Source organism: Lithobates pipiens, unplaced genomic scaffold (genome assembly GCF_037356315.1).
Source record: "Lithobates pipiens isolate NorthernLeopardFrog02 unplaced genomic scaffold, aLitPip1_a1.2 Scaffold_10, whole genome shotgun sequence".
Taxonomy (NCBI): domain Eukaryota; kingdom Metazoa; phylum Chordata; class Amphibia; order Anura; family Ranidae; genus Lithobates; species Lithobates pipiens.
This window is the reverse complement of record NW_027507686.1, coordinates 220,950,470-220,970,479: the sequence shown is the minus strand read 5'-3', so window position 1 is coordinate 220,970,479 and position 20,010 is coordinate 220,950,470. Positions and strand designations below refer to the sequence as shown.

General features: G+C 43.3%; 1 protein-coding gene across 6 annotated transcripts in view; it reads left to right on the top strand.

Moving 5' to 3' along the window:
• Nucleotides 1-19,718, top strand: part of DGKZ (diacylglycerol kinase zeta) — a 341,151-nt gene extending 321,433 nt beyond the window's left edge. For all 6 annotated transcript variants that reach the window (XM_077461740.1, XM_077461769.1, XM_077461759.1 and 3 more), the window contains 2 exons: nucleotides 1,560-1,659; nucleotides 12,027-19,718. In XM_077461740.1, the coding sequence (XP_077317866.1) occupies nucleotides 1,560-1,659; nucleotides 12,027-12,143 (217 nt within the window). In that variant the 3' untranslated portion in view covers nucleotides 12,144-19,718. The remainder of the gene's footprint in view (nucleotides 1-1,559; nucleotides 1,660-12,026) is intronic.
• The last annotated feature ends 292 nt before the right edge of the window (nucleotides 19,719-20,010 follow it).

The window sequence follows — 20,010 nt, the reverse complement described above, 5'->3', positions numbered from 1 at the left end:
TTCCAGTGAAAGGAAGAGGTAAGGCATCAGCATATCAAGACATTTTGGACAATTTCTTGTTCCCAACTTTGTGGAAACAGTTTGGGGACGGCCCCTTCCTGTTGCAACATGACTGCGCACCAGTACACAAAGCAAGATGCATAAAACAACATGGATGGGCCAGTTTAGGGTCCTGACTTCAACCCAATAGAACACCCTTGTAATGAATTAGAGTAGAGACTGCGAGGCAGGCCTGATCATCCAACATCAGTACCTGAATTCACTGCTGGAAAAATGGTTGAACATTCCCATAGATACACTCCTAAACCTTGTGGACAGCTTTCCCAGAAGACTTGAATCTGTTATAGCTCCAAATGGTGGGCCAACTCAATACTGAACCCTACGGACTAAGCCTGGGATGCCATTAAAGTTCATGTGCGTCCCTGTATGCTTTTTTTTTTCTACCATGGAGAACACAGCAGAGAGGGAACACTTATTTTGTACCAAGAGCAGTGAAATTCCAAAGTTGGTTAGGAGGACCAATGCAGAGAAATATTGGTGTTGAAATTCCAAACTTCCAAAATATTGGTTTTGAAATTCCAAACCAGTAAAAAAAAGCCAATGCTTGGCTCCTGACTTTTCTTTGCTTAGCCTACTTATATTAAAGGTAGTTTATACTTTTCTGGCAAACTAATTACATTTGTAATTAAATAATTAAGGCAAAAATTGCAAAGCACCAGCACTGTTACGTTGGGAAGGAGTGTGAGTCTCACATGCTCCCCCATACCGGAAATGACCAGGTGTTTTATATTACTTCCGTAGACTACCAGAGTGGTGAGGGAGTCAATGGAAGGTAATTACTATATAGCCATAGTTTGTGGACACCTATCGCACCTATGCTAAGTGGCCAAAAGCCTCCAAGTTCAGGTGTTTCCAGTGAGGGGCATTGTTAATGCTACAGCATGCAAGGACATTTTAGGCAAATGTGCTCCTCCAAAAAAAGTATTTTTTGTTCCAGCATGACTTTGCCCCTTTGCACAAAACCACCTCCATAAAGACATAGTTTTATGAGTCTGGTGTGGAGGAAATTGTGTCCTACACAGAGCCCCGACCTCAACCCTACTCCACTTCACTGGGCTAAATTGAAACACCAACTGAAGACCAGGTCTTTTCATCCAACATCAGCAAAGGACCTCACAAATGCTCTTTTGTCTGAATGGACACAAATTACCACAGACACATTTCAAAGCCTTTGCGAAAAGCCTACCTAGAAGAGCAGAGGCTGTTATAGCCAAAAAAAAGGGACAACTCCATAATCATGGTAATGGGATGTCCTAAGCTCATATAGGTTCGGTTGCCAGAGGTTCCCAAACTTTTAACTATATGAAGTATAAGCAGCTGCGAGGGCCAGCATTAAGGTGCGTTCTTTGTTTAATACAAAGATGGTGTTTGCTGAAAGATGGAGAATTACTTTAAAAAGGTACAGAGGGGGTTTCATAGAGCTTTGTACAGCACTTTAGCAGGCTTAGATCGTAGACCCCACAACTGTCTTCCTCCTAACCATTCTTTTTGTGTTGCAGTGGTGAGACTAGTTTGCACCTTGCGGCATCCTTACGTCAGCGGACCATCTGTCATTATATAGTGGAGGCCGGAGCATCGCTCATGAAGACAGACTTACAGGTAAGCTAGGGGGTGTTGATGTGTAGACATACAGGTGTGGCTGTACTGAGGAATTTGTAGGAGGGGAAAACCAAGGCACAGAATCCTGTCACTCTGGCATTCTTCTAGTACTGAAGAGGTTAATTTTCACATTTTTGGACGGTTGAATCCCCAGTTCAGCATTGTTCACAGTATAAGTATAAAAGAAAATATTCCTGCGCCTAATCAGAGAGTAATCTAATTGTTGCACCGCTGCACACACTGAGATGGGGTACTCGAACCCCAATTAGAGAAGACAAAGGGACCACTACTCTTTTACCTCTTTTCTCAATTAGAGAAGACAAAGGGACCACTACTCTTTTACCCATTGTTCACAGTATGTATATACTGGGAGACATTTTTTAATACAAAAGAATGGGCCGTTTCTGCATTTTACTAAAAAATACAGTTTAGCATATGACTTTACTTATAAATAATGACAATATACAGTTGTGGGTTACAATATAACATGTACTTTGGGAAAAATATGCAAATCCAGGAGCGTTCTTATTTACATGTGGCTCCAGATTTTGTAAATTTCCCAACTGTAAGGGATTTTAAAAAAAGGTTTTATGCTGTATTATGTGTATATTGAATGTTTCGCCATTTGCATTTTTTTTTTTTTCAGTTTGTAGTTTAAAGGGTTAGTCCATCCAAAAGTGATATTTAATTATAGAACCTGATTATGATATGAATGGAACCTGATGGGATCCTTCTTCTAATTCTTGGATACTCCAAGGATCAGGATGACGGCTCACAAACTTGCACCTTTTTAAAAAGAAAGAAGAAAAAAAAAAAGTCAGCATTGTCCTCTCCTGTATTTGTCTCCTTTACCAGTTCATTGTAATGGAGGTTTGGGGTTTTTAACTATTTAAGGACCAGAAGGCTTTGCCCCCTTAATGACCAGGCAATTTTTTTTTATTTTATGCTATACGGCACTGCGCCGCTTAAACTGACAATTGCACGGTCGTGCGAGGTTGTACCCAAACAAAATTTATGTCCTTTTTACCCCAGAAATAGAGCTTTCTTTTGGTGGTATTTGATCACCTCTGCGGTTTTTGTTTTTTTGGGGTTTTTTTTGCGCTATATTCAAAAAAAAGACAGACAATTTTGAAATAATACATATCCCAAAAAAAATAAAAAATAATAATAACTTCTTCATCAGTTTAGGCCGATATGTAATCTTCTACATAGTTTTGGTAAAAAAAAAACTCAATAAGAGTAAATTGATTAGATTGCACAAAAGTTATAGCGTCTAGAAAATATTGGCTAGATTTATGACATTTTTATTAAATTTTTTTTTACTAGTAATGGCAGTAATCAGCCATTTTTAGCGGGACTACAACATTGCGGCAGACAGAGCAGACATGTTTGACACTTTTTTGGAACCAGTGACATTTATACAGGGATCAGAGCTAAATATAGCCACAGATTACTGTATATATGTCACTGTCAGGGAATACGTTAACACTAGGGGGCAATCAAGGGGTTAAATGTGTTACCTAGGGAGATGTTTCTAACTGTGGGGGTAGTGTAGTGACTGGAGGAGGAGACTAGGAGACTAATCACTAGGAACCACAGATCTGTCTATCCTCCCCTGACAGAATGGGGATCTTTCGGTTTACATTGACAGATCCCTATTCTGTCTTTCTCAGGAGCGATCGCAGGTGGCCAGTGGACAGCGTGCCCCTTTCTTAAAGCAGCCGACGTACAATGACAGCAGTTCGCCCGGGAGAGCCAACCTGCCGCAGTACAACTGCGGCGGCTGGTCTTTAAGTGGTTAAACTAAAAATAAACATTCATGCTAAGGTGCAGAATTGGTGTGATGCTGCAGCTGTCCTACATGAGCTCTTAGACCGAGAACTGAGCGATCACATGACCAATGATTGCTTGGCTATTGGTGGGCTCAGAGCAGAGAGCAGTGACGGTCAGTCACCGCTCTCCACTCTGTTCCTCTAGTGCTCACTGAAACACCAAGCGGGGGGGGGGGGGGGTGGGGGGGGGGGGGGTCAGCTCTCAGCCATATCCTGAGAGGCAGAGCCAGCTGTCAATCAGGCAGCTGGGTGGATCCTGTTAGGATCCTTCCAGAATCTGAAGCAGCTCTTCCACTTCAGCTGATGACAGGGAATAACCCGTAATTGGCTAATTCCCGGTCACAGAGCAAAAGTAAGTGCACTCCTGTGACTCACAGAAGTATGACCAAGAAAGCTTTGGTCATATTCGTTTTTAAGTTTTCGAGGCTGTTAAAGGGTTTTACCCTGCTTACTTATAGACTGCCAATGTTGAGCTTTTGAAAATGTTAGCTGCCTGGCTGCCAGTGTCACAGATCCAGAACAGATTGCATAATTCCATTTCTAGCCTCCACTAGGAAAATGACATCTGCCATTTGGTTGCTTTGCTTGCCTCCTCCTACACTGCTCCTTGTTTGTTTCTTTAGGTCATGGCACGCCAACACTGTGATATTCTGTAAGCAATAGCAGCCAATTACAATTCAGTTTGCAGTTTATATTGGTCAGACCCATGAAAACCAATGTACACTTGGTTGATATTGAATACTGCAGACCATTTCTGGTTGAAACATGGGCCTCATGTTTGGATGTAGAAACCCAAAGCAAATAATCAATCTGCAGGTCTGAAAACAAAAAGGGAGCTACGGATTTGTTGGTAGCTGGGAACACAGGCCCTTCTTATTTCAGTGCTGTTAAACAAAGAGCTCATAGGTGTGATGGGTCGTCCTCACGTGGGGCCCATTGTGGTAATGAGTTCAGCTGTACCCCTGCCTTGCCTGTGACCCCCCTCTGTGGATACTGCCCCCACCAGAGCAGTGACAGCTGTTGGTACAGAGGCTATTGGTCGGGGTGTGAGGCTGGGAAGGGGGGGGGGGGGGGGGGGGAGAACGGGAAGTGTTGGGAGAAAGGTTAAGACAGAAGCTAAGGAATTCCAGACAGCTGCAGGCAGCTACCCCCCCCCCCCCCCCCCCAACAGCTACAGGTTTTAATGTGCATTCCATACACAGGCTGGTACTGAGACTGCTTTCCTCATTACTAGATACCGGACACTCTCTTAGAGCACGCTCTGCAATCACTAACGTGTCGCAAATTATTGGCCTTTTATGTCTGAAAATAGTATTTCTTTTTTTTATTTACTACAGGTATTTATTTAGTGCTGCCAATTTACACAGTGCTTTACATACTTTACATACATACACTAGCTTCAGTCCCTGCTCTCAAGAAACTTACAACCAAAGATCCCTATCTCATAAGCTCACATACACCTATATTAGGGCCAATTTAGACAGGAGCCAATTATCCCATTATCAAGTTGTTGGAGTGTGGGAGGAAACTGGATGTACCCAGAGGAAACCTATGCAAGCACAGGGAGGACATAAAAAAAAAACTCCATGCAGAGTCAATTGGCTTCCGTTCGTCAATCAGAAAATAAAATCGGGCACAGTGCGAATAACTCTATGGTTTCACATCGGAGCAGGTTATTTGCTTTAACCACTTGCCAACCGCGCTATAGCCGAATGGTGGCTTCAGCGCAGTCGTCCAGTTCTGGGAGAGCGTCTATTGACATCCTCCCAGAACCGTGTCCTCCCACCCACTCTGTGATCGATATGGTCTTCAGACACAGCCGATCATGCATCGGGGGAAAGAGCCAATTGCAGCGGCTCTTTACCATGTTATCAGCTGTGTCCAGTCACAGCTGATCAAAACAAAAAAAAAAAAGATAAAAATGTAGTATGGGGACAGTGCTGCATGACCGAGCAATTGTCATTCAAAGTGTGAGAGCGCTGAAAGCTGAAAATTGGCCTGGGCAGGAAGGGGGTGGAAGTGCCCAGTAGGCAAGTGGTCAACAAAGACTGTTTTGGATCAGTCCTGCATCATTGCACACAATTCCACTCATTTACTGTAGTCATTATAAGGAGATAGTCATGCTGCCTGTTAGAATTTATTTTTTATTAATGCGGCATCATAGAGATTGCAGCAGCAGAATGAGGACTCCGTGATGTTAGGAGCAGATCCAGAAACTTCCAACAGACCGCTCTAATCACTGGAGCCCCACTGAAAGACTTGAGTAGCTATAATTTTTATAAAGAAAATGCTGGTGGACTGCCCCTTTACATGCCATTCACACTAAAGCGATCCATTGCAATTAATTACCATATTTACCGGTGTATAACACGCACATTCATTTAAAAGCGGGAGTTCCCAAGTTTTTTTGTTTTTTTTTAAAGTCAGCGGCTACAAATACTGCAGCTGCTGACTTTTAAAATATGGACACTCACCTGTCTAGCGCGTGCGGGCGTGATGTCGTCACCCGAAGCCGATCTGTCGATCCGCTCTCGGGTGCTGCCGCTGCCATCTTCGGTATGGGAATCAGGAAGTGAAGGCTCCCTACTGCGCATGCGCGAGTCGCGTTGCACAATACGGACAGTTGCTGCTGTCTCTGGGACCCCTGTGTTTCCCAGCAGACAGCGGGGAAGAGACAGGATGTGGCATAAATACCCGCAGATTCTGCAGCTATCTATGCCTGGAAGTCGGTGCAAATACCGGTATTATACAGGTATCTGCACCCCCCTCCCCCCCTGAAATGTGCCAATTGTGGCACCGGGGGGGGGGGGGGGGGGGAGGGGAGGGTTCTGATGAGCAGAAGTTCTACTTTAGGGTGAAGCTCCGCTTTAAGAGGGAAGTTTCAGAAAAAAAATGATCATCTGCAGCCTCACCATTGCCATCAATGCCCATCTGCAGCCTTACAAGTGCCATCAATGCAGCAGCCTCTCATTGTATGTAATCTGACGGCGCTTGTTCCACCCCCCTCCCCATCCCCTCCGAGGCAGTTAAAATTGAAGTATTGGCATATAACATGCACACGCTATTTGCACCCGATTTTCATGGTGAAAAAGTGAGTGTTATATATAATACAGTAATGCACGTTCTGGCTTGCGGTAATATGTGTTCTGTTAAGGTAGACCATTCATTATAAAAAAAAAAAAAAAAAAACGGTGCATGACGTTTTTTTCTTTTTTTTTTCTTTTTTTTTCAAAACTGGATGTGGTGTGCTGCAGTGTGTTGTGCTCTACTGTACAATGCATTGTGGTGCCATGCACAGTGAATGGCAGTGCAACGCACAGCGCAGGTGCCTTGAAATAACGTATATTAACACCTGTTTGATTGGATCAATCTTTGCCTCAACACACAAGTGTGAATGGCCCTTCGGACAAATTCTTAAAATCAATTCAATCTATTAAAGGGTCCTTTCACACGGGGTGGATCAGTGCTGGTCCTCCCCGTGGATATCCGTTTGCTCAGCGGGGATCACTCCGTCGATCCCCGCTGAGCAGGGAGATGACAGGTCCGTCTCTGCACACTGCGCAGGGACAGACCTGTCACAGCGCCACTCTCCCCTATGGGAGATCGGATGACGACGGACCGCAGTGTCCGTCGTCACCCGATCCGATCCGCAGACGGATGGAAAAATAGCTTTTTCCTCCGTCACACTTTTTCGGATCGGAGCGGGTCGGATGTCAGCGGACATGTCATCGCTGACATCCGACGCTCCATAGAGGTCTATGGAGCATCCGTTCAGGTCCGCCTGAAAAACTGACAGGTGGGCCTGAACGGATCATCAGTGTGAAAGGGGCCAAAGTCTTTTTTATAAACCATTTTCTGACTTCTGTCGGATCTTTTTCAATAAAAATAGTGAAATATAAACCATTTTCTGATCCTACAGCTCATGCTGCGATCAAACAATGCAATGCTGAAACTGCACCCCAGCCCTAGTCCCTCAGTGTGCCATTGATCCTGCATCTCATCCTGGTACCTCAATGAGCAGCTGGTGCAGTTTAGATACTCCAAACCCAAAACACTAATTGAGAAATCTCCTCTTTGTGTTCTCATTAAACCAATATTGCTTCTGCAATATAAAACTGCACCTTCACTCCTGTTCCTTCGGGCATGGACCTGTACTCTATTGCAGGTCTCTAACTATCCACAGTCCAGGCTTTACAATGTTCTACAGTCAATCTTCCAGTTTCCTGTTCTGCTGCTGGTAATGCAATGACTCATTTTCTTGGAGATACAATAACTGTAGAATAAGTGTAAAGACAGCGGTGTGCCAGCATGAACGAGGAGAGGGATGGAGCTTAGTGAATTTTGGCAAAAAGTGCAATGATTCAAGTGCCTGTCCCACATAACACTAGACAGGCTCTCCGCTGTGTGCTCTAATCTCTGCTCTGCGTTCTTCAACTCGCCTTATTATTGTTTTCTTGGGATTCTTCTCTAATTAGACCTAATATCTCCCTTTCACAAATATGCAATCAATCACTGTTTAGTGTCACGCTGTACATTCTCTATTTTATTATGTTGGCAAGCAGCATCGCGTCGAATAATGTTCTGGTTTTACCATCTGGCAAAGTTACAGGGGATTGCATACAGTGCCAGCATCTGCATTATTATTGTACATGGATTGTTCTAAAAGAAGAACAAGGTTTTTAAGGATACCAATAAACCATAGCCAATCTAGAGCACCTATGACTTATCAGTATACTTAAAGTGGTTGTACAGCCTGGGCAAAAAGAATTAGAATCAAAAGTCAGCAGCTACAAGATTTGTAATAGGGCATTTAATATCAGGACACATACCTGTCGAGGGAACCAGCGCTGTTCTCACCTGGGGTAGTTTTTCACTAGCCTTTGGGTTCCCAGCACCAGCATCTTAACTGTGGGCAGCTGGCTATGCAGCTTTTGGCTTCACTGCTGGCAAGCGCGAACTGCACTATGCTGCATGGGTCCTGAAGCCTTCTGGGACCTGAGACATGTGCCATAAAACTGCGAGGAGGGTGGGGAGAAGGAGATTGAAGTGGAAGTGGGAGCTGGTACCTGTCAAAACCAGGTACCTGCTCCCCCCCCCCCCCCCCCCCCACACCAAAAAAAATAAAAAATGACATGCCAGATATGAGAGAAGAGGGGGAGGAGGACTTAAAGCGGAATGTCCCCTTTTGGGTGAAGTTCCGGTTTAAAGGCTTCACCTTTAACAAAAAAATAATAAATGCACATACATTTTTAGGTTAAAATGTCCTTCTATTATTTGTTTCTACAGGAGGCTGGAAAGTATTGCACCTACGGTCAGTGGATCACAGGTGCCATGTCAGGCTCCTGCACACCCTCTCTCCAGCTTTCTGCCCATATCTCTATACAGGCTTTTATTTTAAAAGCTGGAGGAAGAGGGAATGGACTATGAGTGCTCTGATCAGCCCATTCTCAGTCCATTGAAACTACAAGTGCGGAGGCTGTGGTGCCAGACAGGATTTGTAGTATATTTTATTCACAGATCCCTGTGAATGAATTGACGCAGCTGTGTGGACAGATTTAAATGTGACAGCAGGAGAAGAACTCCCTGTCTGCTGTAACAGGGAAGTGTGGGGGGGGGGATGCTGAACATGTTATACCCTATATATGGGTGTAATGGATAGCATGTTGAAAAAGTGAGCTTATCCTTTAAAAAAAATCCCAATGTGATAAATATGTTGTGTGCCAATGGCCTACAGATGAAAGGAACAAAAAAATATACTAAGTACATTGCACCATCATCCAAATAGTATGGAATATATGTTAGTAACTCTTGTCCTCCACCAGAGAAACATTGTATAGAAAAGGAGCAAGCGGACTATTGCGGTGCAGAATTAATGTAAGAATCATGGAAAACAATATAAAAAAAAAATTATATATATATATATATATATATATTTATTTATTTAGAAAGTTAACAAGCACATAAAAAAGTGCTTGTTAACTTTCTAAATAAAAATACATTTTTTTTATATTGTTTTTCATGATTCTTACACTAATTCTGCACCGCAATAGTCCGCTTGCTCCTTTTCTATACAATGTTTCTCTGGTGGAGGACCAGAGTTACTAACCTATATTCTGTGATAAATATGTTGGTTTAGTTGATTGTGGGGGATGTGGATGCCTACATTGGATGTATTGTGATATATATATATATATATATATATATATATATATATACGGTTTTCCATAGTAACCATGGATAAGTTCACTGTGTATGGATAATTCAGTTTTGTTAGGTTGCAAATTGCAGAAAAAGTATATAAATATATATATATTTGTAGGCTATTGTGGGATGGTGTTGGATCAATGAGGGCTAGACTATGCCAAAGGCCAAGCAGTGGAAATAAGGATTCTCTGCAGAGAGCTGGAGAGGGCTCGATTTGTCTGGTCAGCTTGACACAGACCATTCCTTATCTTTCTGGCTTGTAGACCATCCTGCCCTCATCATCCTGGTTTGATGACATACACCCATATGTACCTGGTTTTGCCCTCATCTTCCTGGCTTAACACACAACTCTCTCCCATCTTCCTGGTTCGACACTGACCACTCACATTCATTTCCATGGCTCAACACTGGCCCCTCCCCTTAATATTCCCGGCTCAACATTCAACTTTCTCCTTTTTTTGTGGCTCGACACTGGCCACTCTCACTCGTATTTCTGGTTAGACAGTCCCCTCCACTTTCTGGCTCAACATAGGTCACTCCCCCTCATCTTCCTGGCATGACACTGGCCACTCCCCCTCATCTTCCTGGCATGACACTGGCCACTCCCCCTCATCTTCCTGGCTTGACACTGGCCACTCCCTCTCATCTTCCTGGCTTGACACTGGCCACTCCCTCTCATCTTCCTTGCTTGACACTGGCCACTCCCCCTCATCTTCCTGGCTTGTCACTGCCCACCTCACTTATATTCCTGGTTTGACAACGGCAATTCCTCCATCTTTCTGGCTCGACAATGGCCACTCTCCATAATTTTTTTTGACTCAACACTGGCCACTCCCCTTCATCTTCCTGACTTGATGCAAACCACTCCCCCCCATCTTTCTGACTTAACGTAGTCTACTCCCCATCATCTGTCCAGCTGGACACAAACCACTCCCCCTAATTTTCCTGGCTCGATGTAAACCACTCTCCTCTTCCTGGCTTGACACACCTTCCTCTCTTCTTCCAGGCATAACACTGGCCTCCACTGCTCTTCTTCCTGTAATGACAAAAGCCATTGTTCACTATCTTCCTGTCTGGAAGCCCTCATTTCGCTCACTCACCAATGGGCACTATCCCACATCATCAGCTGCAACAGCCACTCCCCTCATGTTCCTTACTTGGCAGGGGACACTCCACCACAGCTTTTGGCTTAACAACTGCACTCCTCCTCATCTTGCTAAATTAATACTTCCCCTTTCATCTTCCTGGCTCTAAAACAGCCACTTCCCCTAATTTTTCTGTCCTCGACACTGGCCACTTCCCCTCATCTTCCTGGCCTGGCCAACAGTAGCCGCTACTTCTCTTCTTCCTGGACTGACACTGGCCACTTCTCTTCTTCCTGGACTGACACTGGCCACTTCTCTTCTTCCTGGACCGACACTGGCCACTTCTCTTCTTCCTGGACCGACACTGGCCACTTCTCTTCTTCCTGGACCGACACTGGCCACTTCTCTTCTTCCTGGACCGACACTGGCCACTTCTCTTCTTCCTGGACCGACACTGGCCACTTCTCTTCTTCCTGGACCGACACTGGCCACTTCTCTTCTTCCTGGACCGACACTGGCCACTTCTTCTCTTCTTCCTGGACCGACACTGGCCACGTCTCCTCTTCTTCCTGGTTTAGCAATGGTCACTCTCTCCCTAATTTTTCTGGCTTGACACTAGCCTCTCCCCTTCATCATCCTAACTTGATGCAGACCAATTCCTCTCATCTTCCTGGCTCAACACATACGACTCTTCATCTTCCTGGCTCCAAGCAAACTGCTCTGTATTATCTTTCTGGCTCCACACACAACTCCCTCTCGTCTTCCTTGCTTAACACTGACCTCTCCCCTCTCTGCACCCTCCCTCATCTTACTGGGTTGACACAGACCACTCAACCTCATCATTCTAGCTCAATGCAAACCATTCACTCTCATCTTCCTGGCTCAACACAAATGACTCTCCCTCATTTTCATGGCTTGACATAGCCAATCTTCCTCCTCATCCTGGCTTGTCACCAACCACTGTCTCTCATATTCCTGGCTTAACACTAACCACACAGCCAAACAGCATTGCCATTTGGGGAGTCCATATTCCTGTGTAAGCTGTGACTTACATCTAGCACATGACATTTCTTTAATTGCTGGTAGCTCAGCGATAGGTCTAGATAAGTATATTCATCTGCAGAGGTCTGCAGCAAAGTGAAGCTGCTGTTGCTTTGCCCTGTATGGACAAATCACTGACTACTGAAAGCAAACTGATAGATTTTTACATTGCCTTTTGGTAACATTCTTCATCTATATCTTGCAGGGGGACACCCCAAAAAACCGAGCTGAGAAGGCTAAGGACCCTGAACTTGCTGCCTACCTGGAGAATAGACAGCACTACCAAATGATCCAGAGGGAAGACCAGGAAACGGCAGTGTGATGGGAAACCTGAGCTCTACAATAAAGACTTTACTTCATAGAGACAGTCCTAACCTTCCAGGTTCCCTTAATGTGGGCAGAACTGCACCTTTTTTTCCTTTTTCCTTTTCCCCTTACAGAAAAGCCTTACTGTACATTTCCTCAAAGCCCCACCAACTGTACATGACACCTTCTAGGACTACTGGATAAGGGATTGGCCTTTTCTCTGCTGGAAACTGGTCATCTTTTTGAACCATAATGGGAAATATCCCCCAACCTCACAAAGCAAATTACAAGCTCATCATCCCCTAAAAATGTGTTTCATTGATAATAGGCCTCTTGCCAACATGCTTCCATTTTCGATACTTACTCCTTCTCAGTGACCTACTCACTGTGCTTACCCCTCTATATTAGCTATATTTTTGTATCTGTTTATTTAGATGCCCCCGAATATTTAATAACAGGTGTTGTACTGTCCTCCATTTTGTTTCTGTTCATGTGACTTGACTTGTGCTAACCCTCTATTCTCAGATCCCTTAGGGCACAAGACTTGTCATGTTCTTGCACATTTAGTCTTGGCAATTGGGGCTAGTTTACATGTGGTCTTTTTATGATGATGTCTGAATCTTGGTGGTTGCAGTCATCAAAATGTTTTATGTATAATATTTTTTTAAATCCTCATTGTGGAGTGTTGTGTTGAACTAGTTTTATGTTAATTTGTGTGTGTGTGTGTAAAATATATATATATATATATATATATATATATATATATATATTGTAACCTTTAGAACCGAGATAGCTGCCGAGAGCCTATTTAAACAGTTCCTGTCTTATCAGATTTAAAGTGGGTAACTTGTGGACTGGTTAGTAAGTTTAGAATATGCCTTGCAAGAGGCACTTTGTATATACTTTCTGTGACTAGAATATTCTATTCCTACTGCCCAGGGTGTTACTTCAGTGTTCAGTTAAGTGGATTCATTGTTATTTCAGGACATACATTTCTGTGAGCTGAACGTATCTCGGACTTACCTTTTTTGCACTGTCTCTGTGTGGGTGGCCAGCTTGGTAGTGTCAAAGCTGCCCCCGCTGATGACTGGTGGGGAATATTCAGGTAGGAGCAGGAGAGGTGGAGGAAGCAAATGAATGAAGCAGAAGCAGGGAGTTTCTTGCACTGCAGGTCCTCAGATACAGCTTTCTCTCCACCAAGGGAGAATAGTTATGCTATTTTTTAGCATACAAAAAAAGAGAAAAATCTCTTACGGTTAAAAATATTCCCAAAAAGCAAAACTTAACTTTTAGAGTTTATAAAAGTAGATTTTAGTTAATTACAGCTTACTTGCTTAGCGGCTTCATTTTTAAGCCAATAAAAGCTGTAGTGCAACAGCCAATCCTGCTTTTATTTGTCGGTGATCTGGGAAGCCCTTTTGTTTATTTTTTTGGTACATCATGCCATCAGGCTTTCCCTGTGAGACAAGAAGGAGCCTTTAGTGGTGGGGGGTATTTGTTAATGACTCTCCTGAATTGCAGAGTATGAAAACTAGGACTTTTCTAACAGAAACTAATCACATTTAAACACGACTGTAAGACTGGTGACATAATGCAAAGAAGATAAATCGCATGAGCTTCAGGAATCAGACCCTTCCACCGAACAAGTGAAGGGTTGTGTGAATTCTGGCTGAAAGGGATTGCAGAGGGCTCACATTAGGGTCAAAACGTTGGACTGATTTATTGCAGTAAGTGCTAAGTAGCGCTATCAGTTAATGGATTGATTACCTCATGTTGCTGTTAAAGTAAAACTCCAAATTGTTGAGTAGAGAATTTCAACTACCATTCTTCTCTAGCAGACACAGACTAAGGGAGCCGCTGAAACACAAAGTACCACTAGGTATTTGTAACTCAAGTCTTCTCTTTTACATAATGATTCAGCTCACCAATTGGTTGCCAGTGCTGTGTTTACGGAAACAGGTCTTTTTTTTGTGCAGTCATTCCTTACTTACCTTGAAGACTCACTGAGGCTCAGTTCACACCTACGCAGTTTGCTCTTGATCTGTTTTTTGTGGTGCATTTTGCATTTTTGCACACACATTTTTCGGGTGTTTTTTTTTGTGCATTTTGCAATTTTTTTGCCTTTTTTTGCCCAGTTTGATGTTGGGTGGATTCAAAAACACAATACAATCCTGCAGCTTCTCCACTGAAGTCCATTAAACCAAAAACACACTGTTTTGCTTTTAAAAGAGTCCCTGATCCTTTCCAAAAAAACACGGCGGCTGAAAAAAGCATAGATGTGAACGTGTCCCATAGGATATCATGTTAAATGGACTGTACTGTGTTTGTGCAAAAAGCATAAAAAAAATGCATAGGCGTGAACCGAATCTGAGACAGTGTGGCTTATTTTACCACCCAGTGCAAAGAGCAGCTCCCTCCAGGCATTGAATGGAATAGTACATTGTGCCTATGGCATTTGTATCAACTACAAAGAAAGGGGGAGAAAAATAAAGCATGTTTATGAAGGATCACCACCCTAACATCCCATTAATGCAGGCTTTTCCAAGATGGCTGCTGCAGATGTCAATTGTGGACAATTTCTGTCTGCATCATGGGTGTCAAACTCAGGGGTGTCGCATCAGCACTATGGTTTCTCTCTAAGCGCCGGTTGTATCTAAGACTAGATGTCCAGAGCAACCAACTCCTGCTTACATCACAAGTCTAGCGTCTCCCACCATCCCTTACATCATAGTGCACTTACCTGGTCTTGCGCTGCTGCCGGGAAGAAGCTGGGTAGCAGAAAGTGCAGGGTCTGGAAGAGGACCAGAGGAGAACTGGAGTCAGCTGCCAGAGTGTGCTAAATTCTGAGACCAGGGGAGATGGTGGGTGCTACAGCTGAACATAGAAGCACCGGATCTGGTGGAGGAGTTCTATCCTCCTTTCTGCTGTGGACTGCTGAGACGAGACAGGGGCAGATATGAGGGGGGTACCACAGCTGCAGAAGAGATGCGAGGGCTACATGAAATGGCCTGGTGGGCCAGATTAAGCCCACGGGCCTTGTGTTTGACATGTGTTCTAGAGCATTCCTCAAACTTCCTCTTGCTAGAGGCCCACCAAAACAAAGGCTTTCCCAAAATGGCCCACAAAGTCAATGATTGCATGCCAGTTCTGCCCATGTCTTTAACTTTTCTCGTTTAGTGGTGTTTAACAAAAACATCCCTAAAGAAGTACATAACAAGTACTGGAAGTGCCGCCAACATCATGGCATCTGCATTCAGTGGGGAGCAATGCCTTGGGCTTAGTGGGGGCCAGTGCTTAGGACCAACAAGAACCGAAATCCAGCACTTTCTGAAACTCATCACAGCCAGATAGTATCTGTTTTGTAGAAGTTCACTGAATCCAGACTGTTCAAAGCACATCAGTTATTGGCTGCTATGGATTGGTGTTCACTTTAACTTATTGCATATTTTTGTATAAAAATCAATGTAGCCTCTGACACCAGAATATTATATTTAGCTCCTGGTAAAGCCCTGCTTAATGTTGACTTTTTATTTTTATTTTTTTTAACTATGTAAGCATTGTAGATTGACAATCAATAACAGGGTTGAGTTGCCTTTGACCCTTTTAATCCCCTGTGTATATGGTGGAATATTTTCCATTTATCTCTAACATATCTCTCCATCCTCACTGCTAAAAGCAAAGAACACTGCAGATCCCCCTGGTCAGGGATTAAGAAGTGCAATGAATTTACAGCAATATGTCTGCAATACACAGTACTTTGAATGCTGTGCATTGGTCCATTGAGCAGGAAAACAAACGCTGCTTACAGCATGCTAACCAGTGTCCTTGTGGTCTGGTCATGTTTGATCCCCACTTTTCCCACGTCTATATTATGGCTTGTGTGTGTTTCTTTATGTTTCATTTAGGACTGTACAGCTTACACACTTGTGTGATCAGTTTGGACATGCAAGACACAAGCCAAATTCCAGTATGTTGAGACATCTACCCATAAAGGCGGAGTCAGGTGGGCATTGTGTGCGCTCGACCTGACAGTCAAATATTTTTCATAGCAGGTCACCTAAAAGTAAAAAAAAAAAAAAACTTTATATGGGAATTTTAACATGTAAGGCTCCATTCACACTTGAGCAATTTACTTTAGCAATTTACTGTCGTTTTTCAGGTGTTTTAAGTGTTTTTGCAGCTCTTTACAAGCATTTTTAACTCATTCGCTGCCAGGTCCGTACATCATATGGACCTGACAGCTGGGGGATATCGCACAGCCACCAGGATTGTGTGTGAAACTGACAGACAGACTCCTGCCTGTCAGGTGAAAGCATTTGGGTGGCAGCGCTTCCGCCAGACTGCTCACACACACCTCCAGTACTGGCGCCCCACAATCCTCTCCGGGCACTGCTTGCCCATCTGCGGGCCCTGGAACGAGATGGTGGGTGCCGGCGGCTGGAGGGGAAGGAGAAGAGCAGACACATATCTGCTGTCCTCCTCCTTGTTGTGACCCGGAAAAGCGACGCCTCTGACGTCACTTCCGGGTCAAGCTCTCCATGTCCCCAGCTAGCTCAGCCAGGAAAAGATGTTGCAAAGCATTCAGTGGAGCACAAGGGAGACATGCAGGGTCTTTCCGACCTTGCATGTCTCATTGAAGAGAACCTGTCACCTAAAAAACATCACATAGGGGACTTTTTTTCTTTTTTCAAAAAAATAGTTACACTCATGCACATAAAATCCCCCCACCCCCACATTTACGAAGGTAAACGCATGCATCATGGGCGCCTACGCGTGAAAACGTTGATTGCGATACATATGTTACATATTGCCACGCACGCCAGCAATAATTCAAACACAAGACCTCCTCCGCAACACTAAACTAATACCTATAGGGGGCTTTTGAAGCGTCGCCCATAGACAATATAGGGTACTGAAGTTTGTACGTGTTGGGTATTTTTTTTACCCGACACAACCTCTTCTTTTATATTTTGCCAAAAATGTGGGTAGTTTATTGCATTTGTTTGCCCTAAAATTCACTTTGTTGTGTATTTTACTGAAATTTTGCATTCTCTTTGCAGTAATAACGTGTGACTTAAAAAATTGGAGCTACCACTATTTTATTCTCTAGGGTGTCTGCTTTGAAAAAATATATGTTTAGGGGTTTTGTGTAATCTTCAGGCCAAAAAATAATTTTTTAAACGTGTTAAAAAAAAACGCCCCTGGCAGCGAAAAGGTTAAAACTTTTTAGAAGCCTATTACAAGCATTTTACAGCTATAGGGGCTTTTGTTTAGCCAATGGAAAGCACTGTGCTTCAGGCAACAGAACGCTCACATGTGAACAGGGGCTATTGAAATGAATGGGATTTGGCTTGTTGAGCATTTAAGAGCTACAAGCTTCAAGCAGAAAATATTGCTCAGGTGCGAATGGGGCCCTAGTAGCATAACCGTAACCCCTTTGTCCACGCCATACTTAAAAAGGTTCGGGTGAAGCTCTGCTGACATCGCCTTTTATTTTTAGAAAAATTTTTGATTGTGTGTCCCACTACCCAGGATTATATTTACAAGAACTAAAGGGAAACTATACTGTGTTTTCAAAAAGTGAATACATTCAGTTGGTATTGTAACATTTAACCGTGTTAGTGTTGATGCAACTTTCATGTTTTTTGGGGGTTTTTTTTGCAATTCCATATGCTGGTTGTTGTCTTTCTTACAAAGTTGTAATTGGAATGCCATCGGATTAGCATCTTTGGTTACAGCCTGCTGAGATAAGTCTGGCTTAAAGCCTTTCATATATGGATAGAAGTATTGAAGCACAGGTAGTGTGCAACAACTAGAGTCTACAGTGAGTAAATAAGGATGCCGCCATGTAAAATACATTATTGCATACTACACCAACAGACAACCGTTTTAGAATGTTAATATATAGTTTCTCTTTGAAGAAAACCTGGCCGAAACCTGGCCAGTTTAAATGGCGTATATGATGAAAATTGTAGGGTTTACTTGTAAAAACCGCACTGTAAAAAGTCTAATGGATCCAGAAGTGTACATTTCCAAGAAAATCTGGATTTTTTTTTTAAATTTGCTTTGCCTTCGTGCCCTTACTGGTTCTATATGTGATTAAAGACCTCTCAGACCAATAGGGAAACACGGGAGGTGCAGACAATCTCAACTCATACAGGTTCTTTCTTATGGTTCTGGATCTACTGATTATTTGTTACGGTATGTGGTTTTCACTGAAGATGACAACTTCTTTTTTTTTTTTTTTAAACTCCGATATGTAGTTTAGATTACCAAAACTTGTGCTGGGTTTATTTTTTAAGACTTTAGGCATATGGTCTACAGGTTACCATTTCCAATGATAAAAGTGGGACACAATATGGCTGCCTGCACACTAGAGCAGTAGCATTGTGCAGGCATGTCCGCCATTCTGAGCCCCATGTACTGTACATACACTGGCGGTGTTGGGATAGACATCAGTAATGCCGTCCCTTTAAGAAAAGACAGACCTCATCCACAAATCATGAATGCATCACCACACATAGATAGAAGGAATGGAACAAAAAAAAAATTTCTCTGACCAGGAAATATGCATCCGTTGATGGTATACATTTAGTCAGTTTAAAGGGACAATGTTTTCAAATGTTCCTTCCAGATTCTTCTATAATAAAAAAAACGAATGACTGTAAAGTGTCGCTCTTCCCACTTTATCAAATTACAGAGTGAAGCACTTGACAAAGGTCTCAGTATTAATGAGAACCTGTCACCGGGATACAGATGTGGCAGCTGTAGTGTGTTCATGTCAATGCAGGTTGGCAATTCATAAGGAACCAGGGACATCAAGGACATGCAGTGGCCAAACCAAGAAATTATTGCCTTTCTGTTTACTGGGGAAGAAAGGTCTTCACTAGTATTCCAGCCTATTGGTTCACCAAAAACTGCTATCGAGGCACTCTAGACGCTCTCTTCTATTTATTTAATACTAATTTAATTTAAAGAAAAAAATTTTATGTTTAGGAACTGCTCATTACACAGACAAATCTTGAAAATCTAGTTGTCACCAGAACATAGGTTGCTAGAATGCAAAATAGTTGAGCTAGTATTTATGAACATCCAGTCTATTAGACCCAGATTGGCTGACCCAGTGGCAGATGTGCCTCAGTGTTGTCCCTGCTTTCCAGCAAGGTAACCTTTCCTTCTATGATGAACACTGAATCACACAAAGTAGCCACCTCCTCTGTGACAGGTGCTCTTTCAGTCCAGACGTCTGACTGTACACAGTGATACACTGGTCTCCTACATTGTTATGTTTTACTTTTACTGTTACAGCAATCTTCTGTTTCTCAGGGTGCCGGATGGGGGGAGGGGAATTGAACTTGTTACACTGCCCCTTTCCCCTCTGGTCCTCACCCCCCCTGAGTGTGCAATACTGGGTTTCTGTATCAGAACATGTGTGCGATCTCTTGTTTTTATAGCGGTTGTATTAGTGCTAGTCTCACTTTCCTAATGTTATATACACATTGTGTCCACCCCTGCTCCCTTTCTATGGGGGCTGGCTTTACACAAACAGGTATTGTTTTCTTGCCAATAAAAATAAAATATGTACATTTTACTAATGAGCCTCTTTGTTTCATTACATTTTACAATTTTTGACATTTGCACTCAGTGATAGCTTGATAAAACACCTAAGAAGATGATGTAGCAAGCCCCTCCCCTGAGGGATGGCATAACTGGCCCCTCCCCTGAGGGATGGTGTAGCTGAGGGGTAGGCAACCTCAGCCCTCCACCTGTTTTGAAACGAAGTCCCATGAGACATTGCAAGACCCTAACAATCACAGGCAATACTCCTAGAGGCAGAGGCATGATGGGATTTGAAGTTTCACCACAACTGGAGTGCGAGGTTG